Below are 23,032 nucleotides of genomic sequence, written 5' to 3'. Positions count from 1 at the left end.
AATGTAATGGGATTAAAGGTGGGGCTGCCAAGAAGAAAGAGGGAATTGTCATTTTAGGCTCCTACACTCTTCTTCCTTCAGCCCACTGTCCACAAGGTATGTGAGTGATGCAAAGGTTGGGTGAAAAATGCACCATTTCTTTACCGGGCTGGTTTATTGTGTGGAGGAGCTGAGGTTGGTGGGCTACATACTCAGAGGCAGATGTGGCTTTTTGCATCTGTCAGTTTGGATCAACTCTACTAGGCTCTGTTGATCTACCAAGGGCCATGTCCAGAGTGACACTGAGCAGGATTTGGCCTCCAAACTGCCCCCAAAATCATGCTCCAAAATAGCCTGCTCTACATGAACATCTTCAGGCAGGCAGCAGAAAATATGGATTTTGCAATACTCGGAGGTTGAGAAGGGCAGGGATGATTAAAGTTATTCTCCCAGAAATGCAAGAGCTGCTGGGCTGCTTTGGTACCCTGGGGAGCGGGCTGGTTTTCGGTGTGCAGTTATTGTTTTGCAGGGGGCTGATCAACATAAATTATGAGCTGTTGGGGCACTGGAAGCTTCTCGTTCAGGTGTTTCTGCTTGTTATTTACATACAAATGAGATGAAGTCCGAGCCGTATGCATTGAGACAGAAAAGGTGAAGATAACTATTTCAAAAAACATCCTCTTTAGGTGGATGGGTTTTGCCTTCTCAGCAAGGGCTGATCCATTTGGCTTTTACCACCACCCCCAGCCCAGACAGTGTTGCTAAGGCATGTCATTTATTAAAAAATAATTAGTGATCCGCTACCTGCTGATCACATCCAATAAACCATCTTGCTTTCCATCAGAAAAGCACTGCAGACTTGAGGAGCCTGAATCCACTGGACTTGGTGCGGCCTCTGTGCTGGGAGAGAAGCAGAGGCAGATGCTCAGCCAGTGGTGGGTTCGTCACCACCATGCCGGCATGGACAGACCGAGCCTGGCAGGATGGTTGAACTCACCCACCCACCATGGAGAGGTTGGGTTGGACAAGCCGTTGAGTCAGCAGTGAAGTTTAGGAAGTAGAGTGGGACGTCGGGCAATAAATTATGACACCCAGTCCTCGGTGTAGCTTTCATGGGGTAAATTAACCTGCCCACTCTCTGTGCTGCTTCCAGACTGGGTGAGGAGAGACAGATTTCTCCAAAGGGCAGTTCAGAGCAAAGTTGTCTCAGGGGCTTTTGGCTGCACCCAGGCGAGCTGTGGGAGGGAAGAAGCAGGCAGGGCCGGCTGTTTTTCCCAGCATCCAGCTGTGCATCCAGCTGTGATGAGTGCCACCATGGCAAGCCCTTCCCAGCCGTGTTCTAGAGACCTTTCAGCGGGTCACCATCCCTTGGAAACTGGGGACCCTCGCAGAGAAAAGGGAGGGGGCAGCCTGATCTCACCTAAATCCCAGTCTCCCAAAATGATGGGAGAGGGTTTTCCCCTCCCTGCAAGGGACGTTGGAGGGGGACGTCCATCCTACAGACTCTACTCTTCGTATGAGGTCATGTGCTTTAAGGAAGGTGGGGCGTTTGACGAAGAAGGGCCCTGATGCTGTGTTTTGGGAAGGTACGCTTTTCTCTTGCTTTCTTTTAAAATTAGCCTACTCTTGTGAGAGGGTTTCAGGGGTGGGGTGTGGGATTATTTTCTTTTTGTTACTACCTGAGCTGGTTCTGACTGATTTCTTTAAACAAGGGCCTGGCTGCTTTTTTGTTCTCCCTCCAGAGATCCCAGACAGTGTGAGAGATCCCAAGTGAGCTGCACATCCCACGAGCAGTTAAATATCCTGGTTTACACTGCGTTTCCAGACTTCCTTGTGGCCACACTAATCTCTGGCTGGAATAAAGGTATGCAAAAGTGCATCAGGAAGGAGAGCAGACAAAGTCTCAAAAAAACTTTGTTAAAACTCCACTTCTTGCAAGCTACCAACCCCACCCATTTGGAGATTCATGTTTGAGAAAATATCTATGCTTTTGTATTATCAGGGAGGGAAATAAAACCCGTGAAGCAAAGTGTGAATTATGCATGTAGTTTATTGAAGGTAGCTGAAAGTTTGGAGTAAGCGAAGGATAATCAACTCTGTTCACTTACACATTAAAAGCTTTAAATCCGTTTATCTAGTACACACACAGGAAAAACAACGCATGCATTTAACTACAGAAATATAAGGTGCTCATCGGTGTGTAATTAAAATCTGCTCTACCAAACCTGGTGTAGCAACTTGGACCAATTTACATAAGCATTACCAACCCTCTCGCAAACAGGAAAAATGGGATTTTCTGGTGTCATTAGAGAAGTTAAATAATAGCTGCAGCTCCATCTCGGACAATTAAAATGTGGCTTCTCTTTCTGAAGTTGGGATGACCAAATTTTTCATCCCTTTGCAATAGCTGCATTAGGGAAAGAAAATCCCTGCTGAAAAGGGGTCAAGCAGAAAAGACTGATTTAAGAGCCAAGATGATGCGTGAAGACAGGTGTGGACTCTCTGAAATGAAACTTTCACCTGGCTGAGACCGTGGGGGTAAGTTTCCCCAAGAAGGACATGCAAGAGAAGGTGGGTTTTGGTCATGCAAAGAGTTCTTGGCAGAGCGACTAGCCTAATTGCATGGGCATGGGCAGCGCATGGTTGTGTGATCCCTATAGCTGTCAGAAGGAAGGGGAATACTGTTTTATTGCAGAAATGCTGACTATTTTAAAATATGTTGTGTTGCTGCCCTCCGGTCTCTACCGGGTTGTTCTGACCACGCGCACAGCTGTGCTGTACCTGCTCCCGGTGCCACAGACCCCTGCCCCGGGAATGATGACGGCTGCTGGGCTGCACTGCTCCACGCCAGCGCACATCACGTTCCCCAGGTTGCCCACGCCGGTGGCGCACTGCACCCCCTCCGCACCGGAGATGACTTCTCGCCCCACACAGCTGACCGCGCTCCTCGCCCCAAATCCACCCCCAACCCTGGGGAGGCAATCTACGCTCCGGGTGCTAAAGCCGGCGCCGCCGACGCCGAAGGAGGAGACCACCCCTAACCCCGCACCGGCCCCTCCTGTCTTGACGGCGCATTTCCCTCCAATTCCAGATAGGGATCGGCACTCCCCAACGGTGCCACCGCCGCTGACCACAGCTGTGGGATTAAAACAGGCTCAGTCACTCCCAGAGCAGCTAAAACCCAGCTTATAAAGAAACTTATAAGCTTAAAGGACTCGTAAGGAAATTAAGGGAACGCTTACCTACGCTCACAGGGTTGCCGGTACATATCCTGTTAAGAAAATAAATGTCTCAAAGATGTATTTAGGGAAATATTCCTCAAATACACAAGCAAATAGATGTGATGCGCAGCCATTGCCTCCTTAGAAACCCTGCACATACTGCAGCATTTCTGTGCACCCAGGTGTGAGGTGCTGATCCAAATTGCCCACTGAAGCACTGCAGGATTGGATCCCCAAATCCCACAGGCATCTTAATATCCCATCCTCTTTTTGTACCGCAAGCAGGGGATCTGACAGCAGCATGCTCGGTGTGCTGCAATCCAGCTGCCCTGGGAGGATGAGGAGGAAACAAGGGCAATGATCCCTTCTGTACCAATAGGGAGAAAAAGGGTGATGCTCCCCTCTGCACCCATGGGGAGCTACGTCCACCCAGCATTTCTTACCGCCTCTCTCCCCTCCTGTGGGGTTTCACCAGCTGTCATTACAAGGTGCAGCCAGGGATGCGCCTACCTGCTCTCTTCTCCTTCCAGTAGTGTTCTGTAAGTGGCAATCTCAATGTCCAGGGCCAGCTTGACGTTCAGCAGCTCCTGGTAGTCTCTCAGCAAACATGCCATCTTGTCCTTGGCTTGCTGCAGTGCAGTCTGCAGGTCGATCAGCTTCTGCCGGGCATCTTTGAGGGCACAGTCGCCCCGCTGCTCAGCATCACAGATGGCCGTTTGCAGAGCTGCAATCTGTGGACATTAACGGGCAAGAGGGTTGACAGTGGTGATATTAAGAGGCATCTCTGCAGGGTTGCTCATGTACACCCTTGTTTCTCAGCTAGGAAATGCCAGAGAGCCTAGATTTAGGCTAGACACATGATGGCTAAGCTGTTTGGGATGAAGGGGAGGGCACCTGTTGGCTGCACCCCGATAGGAAGCATACAGCAAACACCGTTTCTGTTATAGCCAGACCAACTGGCTTCTGCTTATTTGCTAAGTGAGAAATAAATCTGCTTCTTTGTGTATCGACAGCAGATGGGAAGCTACAAATATAGGCATAAGCTGGGGCGGGGGGGTTCTTTGCAGCCCAACACGGTGGGAGCTGGTGAGGATGAAACCCTTTGCTGGAGAAGTTGAACGCCCCACTGCCCATGCAACATTCAACCCTTTGTCCTACCTGTTTCTTCACGTTATCCGACTCGCACTGCAGCTTCTGGATCATCCGGTTCAGCTCGGCTATCTCACTCTGGTTGTTCCTCAGGTCATCACAGAACTTGCCCCTGCTGCTGTGGAGCTCCTCCAGCTATTGCGCAGAAAAAGGATGACGTTAATGCACCTGAATCGCCCCTTCCAGGGAAGGTGGTGACTCTCTGAAGCCGCACTGACGTTGGTGCTCCCGGGGAAGCACCCAGACATGACCTCAGCCCAGCCAAGGCAACAGTCTGAGGTAGGTCCTAAGCATTTGCCCCTTGGGAAGAGGATGGTGTTGCTGACAGGTGTGCACAGAGGAGACCTCTCTGAAGCAAGACTGTGATCTGCTGTGGTCTGTTTTTACAGAAAAGTCTCAAACCACAGTTTTAAGGTTGGGATGGGGTTTTTGGCATGACTCTCTTTAGCAAACTACAGTGCATGCACTCTTTGGAGTGGCTTTAAGTTGCGTCATGGAGGACAGAAATGGTCCTCAGAGTTTTGTTGGCCAAGGGATTTCATTGCCATCTGTGCTGGTGGTGTGAGTACTCACCCTGGTTTGGTAGAAAGCCTCCACTTCAGCCTTGCTCTTCTGGGCAATCTCCTCGTAGCAGCACTCAACACTTTTGATGATGCCCTCCATGTCCAGGTCCCGGCTGTTGTCCATTTGCACGATCACAGAGGTGTCACACAGCTGGCAATCCAGCTGAGCTCTCTCCTGCAAGATCCATCGTATGTCAGTCCCCTTCCCTCAACCAGCCCAAGCCAGGCATGCCAGTACCCCTGGCAAAGAGGGGCCTGGTGAGAAGGTGGAGGGTTGGGGGAGGTTCTCCCATTAACACCCAACTAGAGCATGTGGTTCTCCAGGTGGGTGACTGGTTTCCAGCAAGAGCTGGCAGCTGGGACTTGTTTTGGTGGCACAACATGGGATTGCTGCATGCAATTCCCTAAGGAAGGGTGGGGAATCCTGGTGGAGCAAGTTGCTTCACTGCAACTCAGCATTTTTGGCTGTGTCAGCAGTTTTCTGGGCTGTGAATCCCTCAGGGGTGAGCGCTTTGGGCCCCATTGCCTACAGACTGCTGGGAGCTGTATGGCTAGAAAAGGTGCAAATATAAAGTGTCCCCTGTGTGTTTTGTTAAAAACTTGCTACATTTTAGACAAAAGTGTTAACTTTCACCAGAATATTTTGACTAATGTAGCTTAAAAAGTGAAGCACTAAAAATCTCTGGGTTTTGAAGAGTAAGATGTCTCAGTGGTTCCCAGGGATGGTTTGGATTAGAATTTGAGGGGCTTTTTCATGCAAAAGATTCCTCCCTTTGCAGCCAGCAATACAGGAGATAACCAAGGACTCCCTTTGCCTTCCTGAAGTGTGTGCAATAGTGTTGTTATTAAATACATATAAAGAGATATAGATTTTTGGGATGCAGTTTCAGAATTTTCAGAAAAGACACCTTTCCCCGCATTTAGTTTTGTAAGAGCTCAGGGTGGCAGCAGATGATGCATCGTCGCAGGGGCAGCAGAGCAGGAGCCGGGAGCTCTTACCTCGGCGTAGATGCACTTCAGGAACTCCAGCTGCTGCCGCAGAAGGCCCACTCTCACCTCCAGCTCCTCCTTGGTCAGGTAAAGACAGTCCACATCCTGGAGAGACACCACATATTTGGTGAAAAGAGGTGAAGAAACAAGGACTGTGGCAAAGCCCATGTTTTCTGTTAGATTTGCAGGAAACCTCACTATCTCCAGCCCTTAAGACTATCTGGGTTTGCATTGTACATGCTAACATGCTAACCTGATAGGGGTTCTCCAAATTCATTGGGTTGCCTCTATTTTGGGGCTACTTGATGAGAACTCAGGCAGTGTCATGGTGCCAGGACTCCCCAGTTCTCTCCCCGGCCCCATGCCCAGGTTTTGCCCACACGTCTGCCACTCTCAGCTGGTCTTGCCGACGTTGTCCCTAGTGTGACTCACCTTCTTGAGGACCACAAACTCATTCTCCGCAGCTGTACGCTTGTTGATCTCATCTTCATATCTGCAGGAGGAAAGGAGAGGGATGGGATGCTGAGCCCCGGGGGTCCCATCCCCACCACCCAAGTGTCCAGTGCAGAAAATGGGAAGCGTGATTAAAACCAGAGCCTCTCCCTATTCACTTTGTACCTCCTTTTTGATTTTTGCTTTGTTGCTATTTCTTTCCTCCCCAATGGGCTTTGTTCAGCAGTTTTAAATAGTCCACGCCAGCAGTATCGGTGGCTGGAGTGAGATGGCAGTAAATCAGGCCAAACCACTAGAAATGCAAAACCCTGTAACTCAGCTGAAGGCTGGGATTGCTTCTTCTAGCCCTGCTGCTTTGTGTGATGTTTTTCTGAAGCATCCAGGACTCTGCGCTGAGTGTTTATGGGGAGACTGTGGCCAAAATGCCCCAAGGGAGGTCAGGAGCTTGAGCAACCTTTGACACTCACAGGTGCAATAGGAAGAAAAGCCAGTGCATAATGACCAAGTAATTGGGACCTAGAGCTTTCACAATATGATTCTATGATTCTGAGTCTGACCTCCTCGGTGGTGGCTCAGCGAGAAAAAAAAAAAACGTCTGAGATACTTGACTGTATAATCTCTGGAGAAAGGATTACTCTTTTATCCTGTGCTGTGTACCACCAGCCACAAAGTGTCCTGGTTCATGGCTTAGCAGAGCACACGGGGAGCTATTAAGGAATATCTGCAGCTTAGATTAAAAAGCCAATTCCCACATTCCCTCTGGGAAGAGAGAACGAACCCCAGCGGAGACGATGTGGATAAAGCGTGGGCTGGAGACAAATAGGCTGAGGGTTTTGTGGGAACAGATGGCACCGGGGACATGAGATGTGGGGGAGCCACAGGCACAGATGATGTGGGAGATTTGATATGGCAAACCACGACAGTGTGCAGGAGCATTAGGGAGAGGGAGAGTGGTTCCCTGTCCCTCTCCCTAAGGAAACACTGTGGTTGAAGAGCTCTCCCAGTCTATCACCAGCATCTGAGGTGCAGCAGTGGGACTCCAGTACAGGAAACCAGCCCAGTACTGGTGTACCCTGCTCTGCCTCCCTCCCTGTACCCCAGTTTTTGGACCTATCTGGTGCAAGTGTGTTGGCTTCACGCTCAGAAACACCGCTCAGGCCAGCAAATACTGCCGTCTGCAGCTTCTCTCTGCATAGTACTTACTTGCACTTGTACTCTTGAACCAGGTCCCTGAGGCACCGCTCCTCATTTTCCAGCCTCTCTCGCTCCCCCAGCACACACTCCAGCTGCTTCCTCAGGTTGCAGATGAAGTTCTCGAAAACGGGCTCCAGGTTTCTCCTGGAAGCTGGGAGGACATACTGCTGCAGCAGCTCCCACTTGGTGGTCAGCACCTTGTTCTGCTGCTCCAGCAGCCGGACCTGGGGAAGCAAGAGATGTGAGAGTCATACAATCCCCTCTTGTCCCAGGCAAAAGCGCTTTGGGCTTCTCCACTTCCAAAAGGAAAAAGTAAAAATAAAATCAGAAATGCAAATGGTTAAGTGCTGATTTCTCAGCAGCCTGAGTGAGACCAGCATCTTCTCTGAGCTAAACCTGGTCCCACCCAGGACTCATATCACAGGCTGAACAACATTGGTGTGTTTGCTCTGTGTTGAGGCCAATCATCTGTTTGACCAAAGCTCCATTCAGCCAAACACCACCTCTTCCCCTGATAACTGGCTGATGGAGGATCCACTGCCTCCCCTGACGGGCTGAGGACCTTAATGAGTCTTCTGGAGCACTAAAAGCTCCATCCAGGATCTCATTTGAATGTATCTGATTTAAACTTTAACCACGGATATTTATCATGCCTTTCACTTCTAGATTAAAGAGCTCTCTAGTACTTGAGAACCTTTATGCATCATGAATAAGTCATTTTTCAAATGGGAGGAAGCGGAGTTGCTCCTTTTACGTGGGTTTGGTTTTTCCAGCTGCACAACTCACGAGGAAAATCAAGATCAGACAGAGCAAAGGTTTCTCTGCCATTTGAAAAATCATTTCCTATAACACATCTCTAAACAGTAATGAAAACCCTTAGGCTTAGCTAAGGAAACAATGATAAATTACATCTGTTTAGGAAATCACCAAATCATTTCATTCACAGAGTGGAGGGACAGAGAGGTTAAAATTGTTCATCTCATTTTAGCTAGACATCTATCTTTCTACATCTCCTTGATGAAGCACACAAACTATTTTAAAAATGCCAAAGTCCTTTGGAGTTTATAGAGATGCGATAGCAATGTCAGATTATACATTTGTAATGAAACTTCCTATTTCGCCTTTTTAGATTTCCGTGTCTCCATCCCTTCTCTCACAGGTTTTGATTTACTGTATCCCCGGAGCCACTCCTGATTTAGCTATTTAGCAGACTGGTGACCATCGAAAGGTGCAATACTGGTGCAGTTGCCTTGGTGCAAGGCTTAAATCCAAACAGTCTCCAGGTCAGGACCACCATGGTCTATCAGAAACATTTACAATATCAGGGTGCCAGGAGAAATAGCTACCGACATTGCCTCTCTAGAGACAATCCATCCATCAGAGCCTAGAGACATGAGACAAGCAGCCTGCGCAGAGGGAATCAGGGTCTCACCTTGTCAATGAAGCAGGCGAACTGGTTGTTGAGATTCTTGATTTGCTCTTTCTCATGGGTCCGCACTTGGCACTCCTCAGGGTCGACCCCCACGCAGAGGGGCTTGAGGAGCTCCGGGTGGATGCTGACGCCCCGAATCCCTTCGGATCTACCTCCGCCGAGGCCGATGCCAATGCCGCCACCGTAGCCTCCGATAGCCACGCCGTCCCCGAGACCTCTGTAGCTGCCCAGGCCCCCGTAGCTTCCGCAGTTACCAAACCCTACGACCGTGCCCACGCCAAAGCGGCCTCCGCCGTAAGCCACGCCGCAACGTCCGACGCCAGCGCCGCCGTAGACCCCACTGCGGCAGCTCCCACCGAAGGAAATCCTTTGCCCTCTCCCCAGGTCGCAGACGCTCCGGCTGCTGAAGCCACCAATTCCACATCTCCGTCCCACCGGCTGGCAGACGGAGGCCGAGCTGCTGTTGCCCCTGCCGAGGCCGCAGACGGCGGACGCGGAGGAAAAGCCCCGTCTTCCCAGGAGAGAGCTGGAGGTGTAACACTGTCGACTCATGGTGGCTGGGGGAGACGGGAGGTGAAGCGGTAACGGCAAAGCAGAAGAGCAAGAGAGGAGCAGGGAGTAAAAGAAGGAGATCTCCTTTAGCTTCTCTGAGGCAGAGCCCTTCTCCTTATATACATTTCAGGAGGTGCCTGAGATGCAAAAATTTAATTTATCCACTGGGTTTGGTCTGCCTGGCAGCAAGGAATGGCTTCCAACATTTTAAACCCACAGCAAACACTTCTATCTCATACGAAATAATGTGGAAATTAAAATAAACTGCTTTGCTTGCAAGCTTCAGTTTCAGGACTTATATTTTACTTAATTAATCTGCTTCCTTATTGTGTAATTATAGTTTAGCAAAATAATTCAAGGGGTTTTTATTCATGGCTTGTTTACGGTTCGGTTTCACCACAGCGTTTAATTATGTTTCAGGACCTCCTGCAAAATGTCGTGGCGATGCCGCCTCTTCCAGGGTCTCTCGCCAGCTCAGGGCTGGCTCTTGAGCAATGACCGGTGGCGATAGGGGAGAAGGAAGGCGTATCTGTCAAAGCACAGCACCGACGTTGTCGGGAGCATTCTCGTAAGCATTCATTTCTTCCTCTCATGGGTATGGCTAGAGCTCTCGTAGGCAATTCGGTTGCAGCCGTGTTTGCCGGTTCGCGTGCTGGTAAGCGGAGCAGGTTGGGGTTGGTGGTTTCCGTCTCAATGGAGCATGAACTGCACGAGGTGGTGCCGAGGACGAATTCGGTCATGGGATGGATGCTCTGGCAAATTGGGGGTTCATGCACATGAAGTCAAGGCACTGGTCCAGCTGGGCCCCTTAGAATATACAGAATTGAAGATAAGGCATTTCTGGGAAATGCTTTGCTGCAGACAGCGATTTATTTCTGAATTATGTGCCTAGGGAAGGTGAGGATTGTGTTTAGTATCTGGGTGTGATGTGACTGGCACACACGGCGAATTCGCGCAAACGATAGCTGGAGATGCAACAAAGAAGTGAAGCAAAGTGTTACAGACAGGTTGAGAAATGTTAGCCAGAGTGAACTTTTTTCCTCATATTCCTGTGACACACCTATTTGACGTTAAATTATTCTAGTAATATCTGTTAATGAGAAGGTACCATACCATCTTAATTAAAATTCTTAAAAAGATTTTTGAATTTCCTTGGAAACAAATAAAGTTCCTTTTTTGCCTTAACAAAGGGGTCTAATCACAGAATCACAAGTGATTGCATAGCTTGCCCTAAGAAGTCTTTGCATCTTTGCCGGGGGAAAATTAACTGGTTCTGGGAGGATTCCTAGTCAGTGCTATTGTAAACTTGAAATAGGTTGTCTTGAATTAAAAATAATGCAAAGGAATTAGGATTATTTAGAATACTTGTGGAGTCTCTCCAGGTAAAGATCTTCCTTTTTTTTTTTTTTTTATAGGTCTCATAATGAGTTGAAATGAACTATAAAATACTGTATGCAATTATAATCATGCAGTAGTTCCATTGTAGCTGCATTGGTCTGAGTATATTAGGGTGCACGTCTTGCAATGAGATGTACTTTCATTTGTGAGATTGAGATAGTTGGAGAAAACAGATGAGCTTTTGGGCACTGCATCCTTCATGTCACTCTGCCTGAGGTAATCCAAGCACTGAGACCTCTTGCTAGTAAGTGAAATGGGGAAATATTTTGGAAATTTATTTTATTTGGCGCTGAAGTGTTGGTGCAAGCATTGCAGAGGACAACTGGGTGTGTGGTCTGAAGCCAAACCTGGGGCACTCGCTGGGATCAGGGCATTCATGGATGGGCTAAAGCATCACTTAGCCTTTAGGTAGGTCCGTACAACATGACCTTCATGAGCTCTTTTAGGTGGGCATAACCACGGGCAAGCTGAAAAACAGGGAGAAGCCAGGCTGTCAGATTACCAGCACAAGTGGCTGCAGTCCTGCTTTCTGTATGCCTCGGCCCTGCACGCTGGCTTGGTGCAGCTGTGGTGGGGCAGAGACGAGGGATCGGGGATAGTGACCAGGAGCAGCCACTGCTCTGAGCTCTGCTATCCAGCAGGAGCACAGAGAGAGGCTCCAGCTCCTTTTCATGGCAAGAAAGACTCGGCCCTTCATCCTTGAGGGTAGCAACTTGCCGGTTTTTCCAGCTGTGAGAAATCTGGATCTGGTTCGGATCAGGTCCCTGCTATCCTCCCTATCTCTGCTCGGCCACCCACCGTAGAGTGCCTTGCCACATGGGTGATACATACACCATCTGAGGGCTCTAGACCCTCCAAGTCCCTAGTCTTGTTGGAAGGCAGGGAAAATGCCGCTCATGTTACAGCCATCCACGTTGCTCCACCGGCTGCGAGCCCTGAGATCCCTTCTTACGTACAACGTGCTGCCAGGCTGTTTCCCCGTGGATCGAAAGCAACAAACCTGCGCTTCAACCTTTGGCTCCTCCTCACAGCCCTAAGAAGTGGCTTCTTCCAGGTGCCCAGCCTTGCACATCAGAGCGAGATGGTTCAGGGCAGCGCTTGTGGTTTCCATCTGCTGAGCTTTCACAAAGCTGGTTCGCAGTCACATGGTGGAAGCCCTGAGCACTGGTTACATCAGCTTCAAAGGAGGAAGCACTCTGATGTGATTTGGTCTTCTGAAAAGAAGGACTGCAATGGTTTTTATTTCATCGGACTCAAACATGCACAGCACTGGCTCAAGTCAGACGCAAATGCCTTCTTCATAGAGACCTTCTTCGTAGAGACCTTCTTCATGGCTCCATGCTTTGTCCTGGCTGATTGCAGGTCAGATAGTGTTTGAAAAGCTGTAGAAAGGGACTAACGTTCCTCTTTACAAGGAAGAGATGAAACCACTGTTTTCAGGCTGACGGTGTTCAGCAAAGCTTTAAAGCAGCAGCTTATACCCAGATTTACTGGGGAAAGCCCTGAGGTCCTTGGCCCTAAATATGCCTAGAATGGTGGTGGCTTCCATGAGACTTATGCCTTTGAGATTTACGTGTACCCAGATGCATTAGAATAAATTAATTCTGCTTAAGCACCTTACTAAATTGGGACCTGTTAAGCCATCTGTGCAGATAGGGAGAGCCTAGGGGTTTTTCCAGCTTCCTGTTATGATTCCAGCTGTAACAACCCAGCCATCCAAGTCTGCCTTCTCCCAGTGAGAAAACCATTTTTTAAGACCCTCTCCTGAGAAAATGGGGTTGGCAGGGCTTGGCCATGCTGATGCTCTCCCTCCCTGCAGGCTGGGCAGTTTTTGTGGCTCCTTGCGAAAGGGACCGTGCAGTCACCATTAAAATGGCTAATGAGGCCCCTGGGACATCTCCCTCTGGTTTCATGGGTCCAGCCCTCCAAAGGTGGCTGTTCCCGGTCTCTTAACTGCAGCTTGATTCTGCTCCCACATCAAAGCAGATGGTGGATTTGTGGGGACCAGGGAAGAGATGATGGTCTGGGCTCCTTCCATTGCCACTGGGCACCTTGCTTTCCTCCCAGTAACCTTGCTCCACAGTAGCTCTTCACCCTCAGCCTGGCTTGTCCCTGGCCATTTATGCTGCTTTGGGGCAAAAAGATGGACAAGCTAATTCCTGAGGTTCCTTCCAGGCCGTTCCCGGAGCATCAGTGGTCACTGCCCATATGCACCATCTGCATTTGCAGTGCTGCCAGATAAGACCTTGCCAAAACCTTTACCTTCCTTCCGCAGTCTTTCTGCTGGACAAAAATGAGCTGTGGGTGACCAATGTTGGTCACGTCACCAGTATTGATGAGAAGATGTTGGGATGTTATGGCAGTAAGCTAAGCAGAAGAGAGTATTTCTCCCAAAGGCAATGTCTCATGCAAGGAACATGGAGAGCTACCTACTAGCCAGAGCTGGATGTCTGCCCTGCCTGTGTGTGCTGTGATGCACTGGCCACACTTGGTGCCCTGACAGCAAATGCAGGTGCTTCATTCAGGGCAACTTTGTCATATTCTGGGCAGTTCTTTATTCGTGTAATGAAAAACCTGGGCGTTGGATGCAGAGCTGCATGCACCTTTCAGTCAGAGCTTCTGTGACTTCTGGATGTTTGACTGCAGTAGGCAGCATGCCAGCAGCAGCACAAGGCAGCCTGTTTGGATTTTTTTAAATCTGCGTTTAAAAACTCCGATGGTGTTACCAGGTGACCTAAGCCAAGAAGCTCTCCTTCATAGTTCTTATTTACCGTCTTATTTTGCAAGAGACAAATAGGTTTCATACCAAACACCACGGGTGTCCGCCACCTTCCTTTGTAACGTTCCTCTTTTGCATAGGAATTTGTAAGGCACTTTTGCATCATCTGACCAACTTTGTGCTAACACTCGGGGCCGATGGACTATTAGGGCTGTGAGTAATGGGGTGGAATTGGTATGGTAGTGTCATGATGAAAGCACAACAGCCAGGACTAAGCATTGGGAATTGCCGCTGCAGAGGGAGAGCAACCGCATGCCATGGGCACAAGGTTTGCACTGAAAGTGTTTTTCAAGGGAAAGGTGGGCAACCGTTGTAAAAAGCAGCCATGAGAACCACATCAGATTTTGAGGTTGGCAATACTGCTGAACTGTTTCATGGGACAGTCATCTCTTCTCTTCTGTGATACAGGCTTTTTTAGCCAGAAAGCATGTTCTTTCATGCACTAAGCCAACCAGGGACTCCAGAGATGCCCTCCAGCAGCTGAGTGAAAGGGGAGAGTGTGGGAGGAGGGAAATTCAGCCACTGAATTTCAACTAGTTCCCATCAATAGGTCTGTAAATCTATGTCTGTGTGTGCACATGAGTATATATAATAATGACCATAGAAAGTAGCTGTTCAGTATGTGCGGTTAATGTAATAGAGTTAATTTTGCAAACTTATAAACAGGTTTCTTAAAAAAAGTAAAGTAGAGACAATGGGCAAAATTGCGTGCAGTTTATTGGCAGCAGAGCAGAGAACACAGAACTTCTATCAGCAGTATGATCTCTGTGTGCCCTGTTGAATTAACAAGCATCATTCTGCAGAGAGGGACAAGGAGACATGTTCAGTAGAGAGCAAACTCTATTACTGGCCTCCTAAAAATGACTTGGCAGGTAAGATAACATAAAAGAATAAAACCAATTCTAGCATGGGAGTCCTCTTACCTGAATTCAGCTACCTAAAAACTAGTTACCAGTTTGAAGCTAGAGGCATGGGCTCCATGAATAGTCAATGAGAGAGTTTGGTATCATCAAGCAAAAGATTGTTTTCTAAAGTCACTAGTGCTGGAGAACCTAGAGCCAAGGAGTCACGCTTTGCAGGGCCATGGGGGCATGATCCAAAAGCAGAGGTGGTATCTGTACACAGCTACCAACCTCAGCAAAATAGAAGGACAAATATGAACCAGGAGAAATAACAATGCTGTGTTTATGAGCACCTATTCATTAAGCTTTCCAGATGGACACTCAGATTAAGGAGATTATACCTCTAGAAGGTATAGCTCCTAGAGGACATACCTATTATCTCTAATGAATGGTTGGAGTCACTTTTGTGATTCATTTTGCCACCAACATGCAAAAAACTTGCCATGTGTCACTCCAGAGGTGGCAGCTTGGTGCATAAGCTCTGTATTATGGTTGTCTCCACTGACTTAACTAGAGATAAAGAGCAGAATTTGTCCTAGAGGAATTTGCAACCAACTTCTATTCATCACAGCCCTGATACTCAGAAACACCTTCTCCAAAGTTACCTAAAGCCCCAGTGCTATCTGCCCTGGAGAGCAGCCAGCTGAAACACCGGGCACCACAGTCTTCATTTCCACAGCTCAGCAAGCCTACAGGGTTGTAACCTCCATTTCCAGAGATTAACTCTCTGAATTGCTAGCAAACCACACATTCAGGGAGATAAAGGTAAGCAACAGTAATGATTATACCTCTGGACTGGTAATCCCTCCTCCCAAAGCTAAATGCTTCCCTGCTGCAGCTATGTCCTCCAGCGTGCAAGATGACTACGCCTTCAGAGATGCAAAGTCATGGTTTGATTTCACTGTGTTTCTGAGGTGTATTCCTTCACTTCTTGACCTAAATCTCCTCTTTTAGGAAACTCTTTCCTTCATGGCCAGAGATGTGCCCATACTGAGTTTGAAATCCAACTGGGACACTATCACCGTCCATTGCACTGGACTTGAGAACCTGGGCTGCAAGAAAACCCAGCACTCAGTAACTGGAAGAAAAAGCCAGAAACAGCACAGAGAAATGTAAAACAGAAAATCTTCCTGTGAATCATACATTTTTCATAGCTGTGCCAACAGGACTCCCTGGCCATGCTCTGCTGGAGGATAAAAGGAGATACATTATTAGGCAAATCTGCAACTTACAGAAGAAACTCCACTGAGTGGGATCTTAGAAATTCACAATTTCATTTAACAGCTACTCTTAACTCTGCACCCCGGCGATCCCGAGTGAATCAGGCACCCATCTTCCTCTTCCGCTCAGTGGGGATGCACACGCTGAGGAGATTCATTGGGGGAACTCCAGTATAATTTCTTGAAGCAACATCCACACATCAGTGTTTTGCCTTGTTATTCTCTTTGTTCTTGTTATTATGTGGTTGCTTTTTCTCCTTGAATATCCTATGGGGTAATCTGCCTGCTGGGCGCTGCGTGTGATACCAGGGAGTGTTAAGCACCTGCCTCTCTTGTTCTCCATACAGAAATGGCTTGCATGTGGAAATCTCAATGACCTAAAGACAGCTTGGTGTTCAAGACATCCTAATAATTGCACACATGGCCTTCCAGCTCCTCCTTGGCTTAACGTAGAGAGTATTTCGTGTTTTTTTCTCCCAGGCATTTTTGCAAACACCGTCACCACGCTGCTCAGCATCACAAATATCCGTCTGCAGACAGGCTACTTGTCAAAGGACAGACGGGTGGCTTTACTTTCCCTTTAATTACTGAGCATGACAACTGTGGCTTCGTTGTCCTCATTTCAATTAAGGACTGACAAACACCAAAGGCACACTGTCCCCAAAACATCATACCCCCTTTGAGTGACTTCTTTCAAGTTACTCCAAGAGTACATGATAAAGAGAACCAGTTGCTTATGAGGTTGCTACTAGGTTTGACATAATTGCCTGTTGCTCTGCAGAGGTTTAGCACCTCCTTCCCACCCAAACCCTTCATCACTGTCACAAGCAGAGCACTGCAGGGCAAGCTCATGGTCTCATCTCCAAAGCCAGGTCTTGGATGCTGAGTGTTCAGACCCTGTTTCTCAGTTACACTGAATCCTCTTTCCTTGATGCCAGAACTGAAAGAGCAACTTAAAATGTAAAAGCTTTTCATGCTTTACCGTTCCACCTGCTTGCTTTCTTCACATAAAATAAACACTGTTAATATAATTTCTGTTGTACAAAATAGCCCATTTCAAGAAAGCTAGCAGAGATCCTGTTTAATACACCACCCTAGGTCAACATCTGGGCTCCTCCAGAGCTGGCAGTTGCTCTTGTGCAATGGTATTCAGTAGCTGATGGGTCCTTCATTTATGGTACAAAGCTTTGATGTCTGCTCTGAGCTCCGTTCAATGCTGGGATTTCTGATGGTGCCTGAGTCCCGTCGGTTGTCCATTTTCACAGTGATGGAGGCGTTGCAAAGCTTGTGCCTAAAGGTTGCAAAAAGCTGCAGTCCAAAGTGATTCCCCCTCATTTGCATCACTTTTGGAGAAATGCAGAACTAATTGTATAATGTGAGTCTTCATCCTGCAGCTACAATCTGACCTGGAGTGATTCATCACTGAGGAATATACCAAGCCTCCTTTAATCCTGAAAAAGGATAAATCCACCTACTGAACTGGAGCATGGCCAACAAGCGTTGGGTATAGACAGAGGATTCCCCATGTAGGTAGCACATGAACCCTGAAGAATATCAGTGGGATTTTTGTTCCCATATGCAACTAGCACGTAAACCCTATTAGTGAATATGTTGGATAAGTAGACGGTCCAGCTCTGAAACCCAACTCTGTCTACGCTAAACTGGGCTGTGCTAAAGATGAGGGTGTTTCCAGGAAAAAAACATAACCTGCGTTTCCCTGCGGACAGAAAGGGAGGAATTGCTACCTCTTCAAACACACATCTCAGCAATTCCAGCTCCTGCCTCAACAAACCCGCCCTGCCCCGTGGCTCTGTCGTGGCACAGTGTGCACCGTCCAGCTCCTCGGGAGCCGACGCAGCACCAGCCGCATGCAGACGCCGAGCAGTTCACACTCAACTAGCCAGTTGGTTTGCATGGCTGGTTTGGGTTTGGGTTCCCTTCATTTCTTCTAAGCAGACTTGCGGATCATGTTGTCTGCGGTTAGGAGTTTCCTCGAGCCACCTCAATGACGCAAGCCTAGAAAAAGTGGATAAGGAAAGTCAAATCTGCTGGCCTGTGTTTTGAGAAGAGCAGACCTCCTGAAAAGGTTTCATTGATGTGGAAGAGAAGCCTTGAACCCCCAAATATGCTTAGGGACAGCCAGGTCAGAATTTACCCAGATGTTTGGTTTGGCAACCAAACAGAAAGGTCCAACGTTCACTTTGTTCTAGTACAGCTGAGTTGAAGCATCTAAAGAAAACTGAGGTTTCCATTAAAATCACCTTAAAAGGAAAGAAGTTGTATTAAGCAGAGGTGAGAAAAATCCAGCATAATCCTATATTGCTTGTACCCAAGGAGGTGGAGAATCCTCCACCCACACACTGAGCCTGGACCACAAGCCCAGAATATCTTTCTCCAACCCTGAGATCCATCCCTTTTCAAGTGAGACCTCTGACTAAAACCTTCCCCCTCGCTCCCGTTAGTAATATTGACCACATCACAAGAAACAACTTACTTTTGAATATAATGTGGATTGTGGAGCCGTCTGGCTGCAAGGAATGAGTGTTCACAGGAGGAACTAATTACTGGCTAATTTCTTACCTGTATTTATCCACAATCTGCTTTGTGGCAGGCTCTTTGGGTATCGTTTGTTCCCACCTGCCGTGCAAAGTGTCTATCCGCTTCCTCGGGCTGCAGATGCAGGCCTGAAAATATGGCCTCGGATTTCCCATCTGTGCAGCCACGAGACACCCCACTTGGGTGCCTCCTCTGTGTTATGGGAGTGACAATAATATAGTAATAATTATAGTAAATGGCGCGTTTATTAAAGAACAGAAAGCAACATATCAGGAGGAGAGTTAGACACCGTCTCATTTGGTTCAGGGGTCAGAAAGGGGAAATAAAACCACTGTGCTTTCTGGGACCTGGATACATAGCTTGAAAATTGGATTGCTGAAGGAAAAAAAAAAGCAAATGATCCCTAATAATGATTCCCTGAGCAATGGTAAAAAATGTAATAGATCTACATCTGCTTCATCAGGCCACAAAAATGCAACTTCTGTCCTCCAGGAAATTCTGAGCTATTTAAACTTTTTTTTTAACACCTAGGATAAAAAGCTGAAATTACACAAGTGGATTTTTTTTTTTTTTTTAAGTGGGGTATTCCAAACCATATCTTTCTGGTGTGTCTGGGGACTTCCCAGTTTGGCTCTGTAAGGAATTCACTGCAGAATAAAGCAAAATTTCTGCTCCTACCTTATTGGCAAAGCAGGCAGATTTGCTCCTGAGATTTCCTTATCTGTGTATTTCATAGTCCCAGATGATTTAGCCCCATAGCTGTACCATTGCTGGGACCTTTCATCTCTGCTGATACTTTGGCTGTTTTCACTGCTTGCAGAATGACTGGGACCAGGCTCACCATCACGATGATTCATCATGCAACCTCTCCTGCTGCTATAAACTCCAAACTTTCTGCACTCACCGGGGTCCCTGCAATCTCTGAGATCTTTAAAGCCAAAACTACGGTATGTACGTCCACATCTTGTACCACCCTCGCTGCATCCTGTGTGTCGTCCACGACAAAGGACTCCATAGACATGCACAGAGACCAAAGAGGGTTCTTGTTTCAGCAAAGTTGTTCAAATTTCTTGCTGTTGCTACTGATTCAAAGGTTGGATGAATTTGCTTCTGCCTTTTCTGCTGCTTCTGAGCTAAAAAGGCTCCAAAGACCCATCGTCCAATGCTAGACCGCAGAGGTCTAGCATCTTTAGCTCGTTCCGGGTAGGGAGAGAAGAAATGGGCAGAGCAGGAAGGGAAAGAGCCCGTCTAGTGGCAGACTTTGAAAATATCCCTTATGTTGGGCATGTCTGGATGAGATTAATGTCTTTTGAGCCTGCGTGGATTTGTTTGGTAACTGGTATCTGCTTTTGACATGAAAAAACATTGTAGTAACTATCACACACACAGAGAGAATAATAAGCAAGTGAAAAAGCTTAAATGACAATCTTGGCTCGAAGAACATTTCCTTGTTTAATGTATTGCACTCAGGTTAATTACCAGTTCAAATATTTACTGTAAAGTGTGTTCTTTCAGTTGATTGCTGCAGCTGTGCCATCTCTTCTGCCTCGTACTGCAGGGACATGCTGTGGAGATGACTTTCTCAGAGATTACTTTCTCTCTGTTCCTGTAAGAGTCCCACCTCTTCCTCCTCTTCCCACATCCTTGTCTTGGTGTATGTAGTGCAGAGAGATGCTTTATGAGAAGGTGAGTTGCCCTTTCTAGTCTATAAATTAAGTTCAGAGTGAGTGGGTCAGTGTGATAAGGGTGTCTTTTTTGAAGACAAATTCATGGCAGAAGTATTCCACCCTGGACAGGGTGGCTGAAATGGAAAATGCTGGTTACAAAGGGTGGTGACATATTTGCAAGAGGTTGCCTGACACAGGAGTAGAGTCATCCCTGTCTTCATACTGCTCTTTCTGCAACACACCCAAAACATGCTTAGTTTTTGGAGAGGGGAGACACTCTGAGCTGCCCATCTGTCTCCATGGATGATGGAGGAGACCTGGACCATGCACTTAGTCTAGATGGCTTTGCTTCTTCCCACTTTCTTCTTCAACTCCTTGACTGTCATAGGCTTTGCCTTGGAGTGCTTATATTGGTCAGCCAAAACATCAAAACCAAAACAGAATAAAATTACTGGAATGGTATTTTTAAATTATTAATATTTTTTACTGAAAGAACTGAATGGAAACATTTCTCAATTATCAAATGGTTTTCTCTGGTTATTTTTAACTGACAGAAAATCCAGTTCCCCAACTTAAAACAATTGTTTGTTTAAGATAATTTTTATTAGAAAGAAGAGCAAAAAAACAATCAAAACAATCCTCAAGATTTAAAAAAAAAAAGAAAAGTGGGAAGGAAAAATAGCAATCACTTACCAGGAAATGTTCCTGATCTTGTCGTACAAGCTTTAATGAATAGTTTGAAAACCATTTGAGATGAACCTTTTCCTTTTGCTACTGTGACAAAATCTTAAGAGCTAGCCCATTCAGCTGTAGCTATAGAGAAAAAATAAATGCAGCCTTCATTTTCCTCTTTGGTTTGCTAAAATTATAGCTAAGAATATTTGGGTGTTGGCTCAAACATGAGGAGGAAAGGAGCTGCCCTTGTTTTGGAAGAGGTAGTATCATCTTCCTTTCTTCTCTCTATTATTCAGTCCACTAAAAGATAATTATTCTCCCACTGAAATTAGGCAGTCGCCTACTGCTTCCTCGGTTGGGATGGGAGAAGTCACCCTTGCTAATGTTAGGAAGCTATTTTAGACTCCTGTCTGCAGTTCACCCCTGAAGCAAGAGAATGAGGCACTGCAACTGACAGCCCAGGCTTGTGTCTTCTCTTATCTGGGGAAACCTTGGTCCTGACTTTTTAATGGTCAGGAGAGGAAAGCTCTGGAAAACCTGGGGTTTGCTGGGCTTTCACCCCTTTGAGGCTGGGAACATCATGCAAAGCCAGTTCCTGTTTCTACGGGCCATGGAGGGAGAGCAAGCAAGGGCAAGACCAACTGGTCGAGTCAACCAGCAGCAGCTGGTGAGGACTAACCCCAGGTCACAAACCTGTGGCTTTCTCCACCTCCTCTTTCTCAAGCAACCATCTTTTTTAGCAACAGCAAAAAGTGGCCTCTGAAACAAAGCCAGGCTGAGTTGTTCTGGCTATGGATTGTGAAGGGACGGCCATGCCTCCTCACAGCCACAAGGAAGACCCAAACTTGGAGCCACAGTAGTTCCTGGAGAGCCGTCCTGCACACACCGCCTGGCCGTGGCCCACAGTGATATCTCGAAACTGCGCAGGGATTTGGCAACATTCAGGCAATTAACTGGAGCTGCCTACTATCTCAGCAGGGTCTCTAAGGATTGGGCTTGCCACCTTTCCAAATTACACTTGCAAGTGGTGAATGCATTAAGCTCAGATGCAGTGTTACCCACCTAGGTGGGCTCCATCTCATCTAATTGTAGCCACTTAAAAGTTATATAAACTGCTGAACTGGGTTTCCTTGTTTGAGAGGGGCTCAGGTGGAGGACTGTCCACCTCACCTAACCAGTCTCTTACACGCAGATGGTCAAAGTTAGATGAAACAGTTTCTACTCTCAGCATAGAAATGACACCTCATGCCCTTCCCCAGAGGTGCTTATCTTCTTCCTTGCATCAGTCTTTAATATTCACTTTTTTTTAGGTTGCAATTAGAATTTTGCCCTGTGAGAGCAGGGAGATTAGTGGTGCCGTGTGACCTGTAATACTTCATGTGCTGGAGACAGGAAGACATTCACTGTGATGATAATGTCTGCGAATCCAGCGGATGACAGGCAGGGTGTATTTGTCTGAGTACATGCAGGCGTCTCACATGGTGATGTCTCTATTTGCGCTAATACCCTGCCCGAGGCTGCCTGCAGAGCCAGGAGAGATCTAATTGATGCAGTCAGTAGAGTCTAGAGCTTGATGCATTTCATACTAAATTAGGCACCTGTGTTTGGTCAGATGAATAACCCCATGGAAATGTTGGTTTCTCTCCATGAAATGAGCCCCCAGCAACCAGCTCACTTGTTGAGCTTAACATGGGAGACTTCAAAACTGAGACAAAGTCAATCGCACCCTGTTATGGCCAAGAGATCTCACAACATATCTCTTTGCCTTTTAAGTCATACAGGATAAATGTCACACTTTGTCAGCCCTAACACCACTGAAGCAAAAGTTTTTATGTCTAAAATACATATGACTCTGGCAGTGCACAGTCCTGATCACAAGCCTGTTGAGCTCAGGTCAGCGTTGGCTTCTGTGTTCATTCAACTGCTGTGACATGGAAGGATCGAACAAATACATTGTTCTGAGGTTGCAGCAGTGAATGAAGCTACAGGATGGCAAACTTGTCGTAGAGGACATCTTACAGTGCTCAGAATTATTTTGGAGGTTTCTGGCAATCTTTGACATCAGTTGCTACTTGGGCTATAAAATATCTTATAGGTGGTGTGATATAAGGAGGTAAATAAAACAGAATAAACACCATTGGGCTCTCCTGGCATCTGAGTGCCACTGTGCTCCAAACTGCCTAAAGAGAATCAAAATATGTTTGATTCTTTCTTTCCCCCATAAACTGCGAAAGCGTACTTCTTCACCCATTTTGTAATTTCTTTAAATACCATCTATGGAAAAATGCAGAGACGAAACATG

The 23,032-nt window shown here is 47.1% G+C and overlaps 1 protein-coding gene across 1 annotated transcript; it reads right to left on the bottom strand.

Moving 5' to 3' along the window:
• Positions 1-2,009: 2,009 nt before the first annotated feature.
• Positions 2,010-9,620, bottom strand: LOC115351054 (keratin, type II cytoskeletal 4-like). Its single transcript, XM_030037360.1, has 9 exons — positions 8,982-9,620; positions 7,559-7,773; positions 6,335-6,395; positions 5,912-6,007; positions 4,923-5,087; positions 4,359-4,484; positions 3,711-3,931; positions 3,222-3,250; positions 2,010-3,115 (listed from the first exon to the last, which is right to left on the bottom strand). Exons 1-9 carry the CDS (start codon positions 9,531-9,533, stop codon positions 2,721-2,723), a joined length of 1,860 nt encoding a protein of 619 aa, XP_029893220.1. The 5' UTR covers positions 9,534-9,620; the 3' UTR covers positions 2,010-2,720.
• Between the last annotated feature and the right edge of the window lie 13,412 nt (positions 9,621-23,032).

The sequence above is a fragment of the Aquila chrysaetos genome, chromosome 15 (assembly GCF_900496995.4).
Source record: "Aquila chrysaetos chrysaetos chromosome 15, bAquChr1.4, whole genome shotgun sequence".
Taxonomy (NCBI): domain Eukaryota; kingdom Metazoa; phylum Chordata; class Aves; order Accipitriformes; family Accipitridae; genus Aquila; species Aquila chrysaetos.
Note: the sequence above shows the minus strand (reverse complement) of the source record. Positions and strands in the feature narration are given on the sequence as shown.

Excerpts from the sequence above, each read along its gene's own strand:
- LOC115351054 (XM_030037360.1), bottom strand. The coding sequence starts at position 9,533 with ATGAGTCGACAGTGTTACACCTCCAGCTCTCTCCTGGGAAGACGGGGC. Across the intron at positions 4,485-4,922 it reads AGGCTTTCTACCAAACCAGG|CTGGAGGAGCTCCACAGCAG; the intron begins GTGAGTACTCAC and ends TCTGCGCAATAG. Across the intron at positions 3,116-3,221 it reads CGGCAACCCTGTGAGCGTAG|CTGTGGTCAGCGGCGGTGGC; the intron begins GTAAGCGTTCCC and ends TTAATCCCACAG.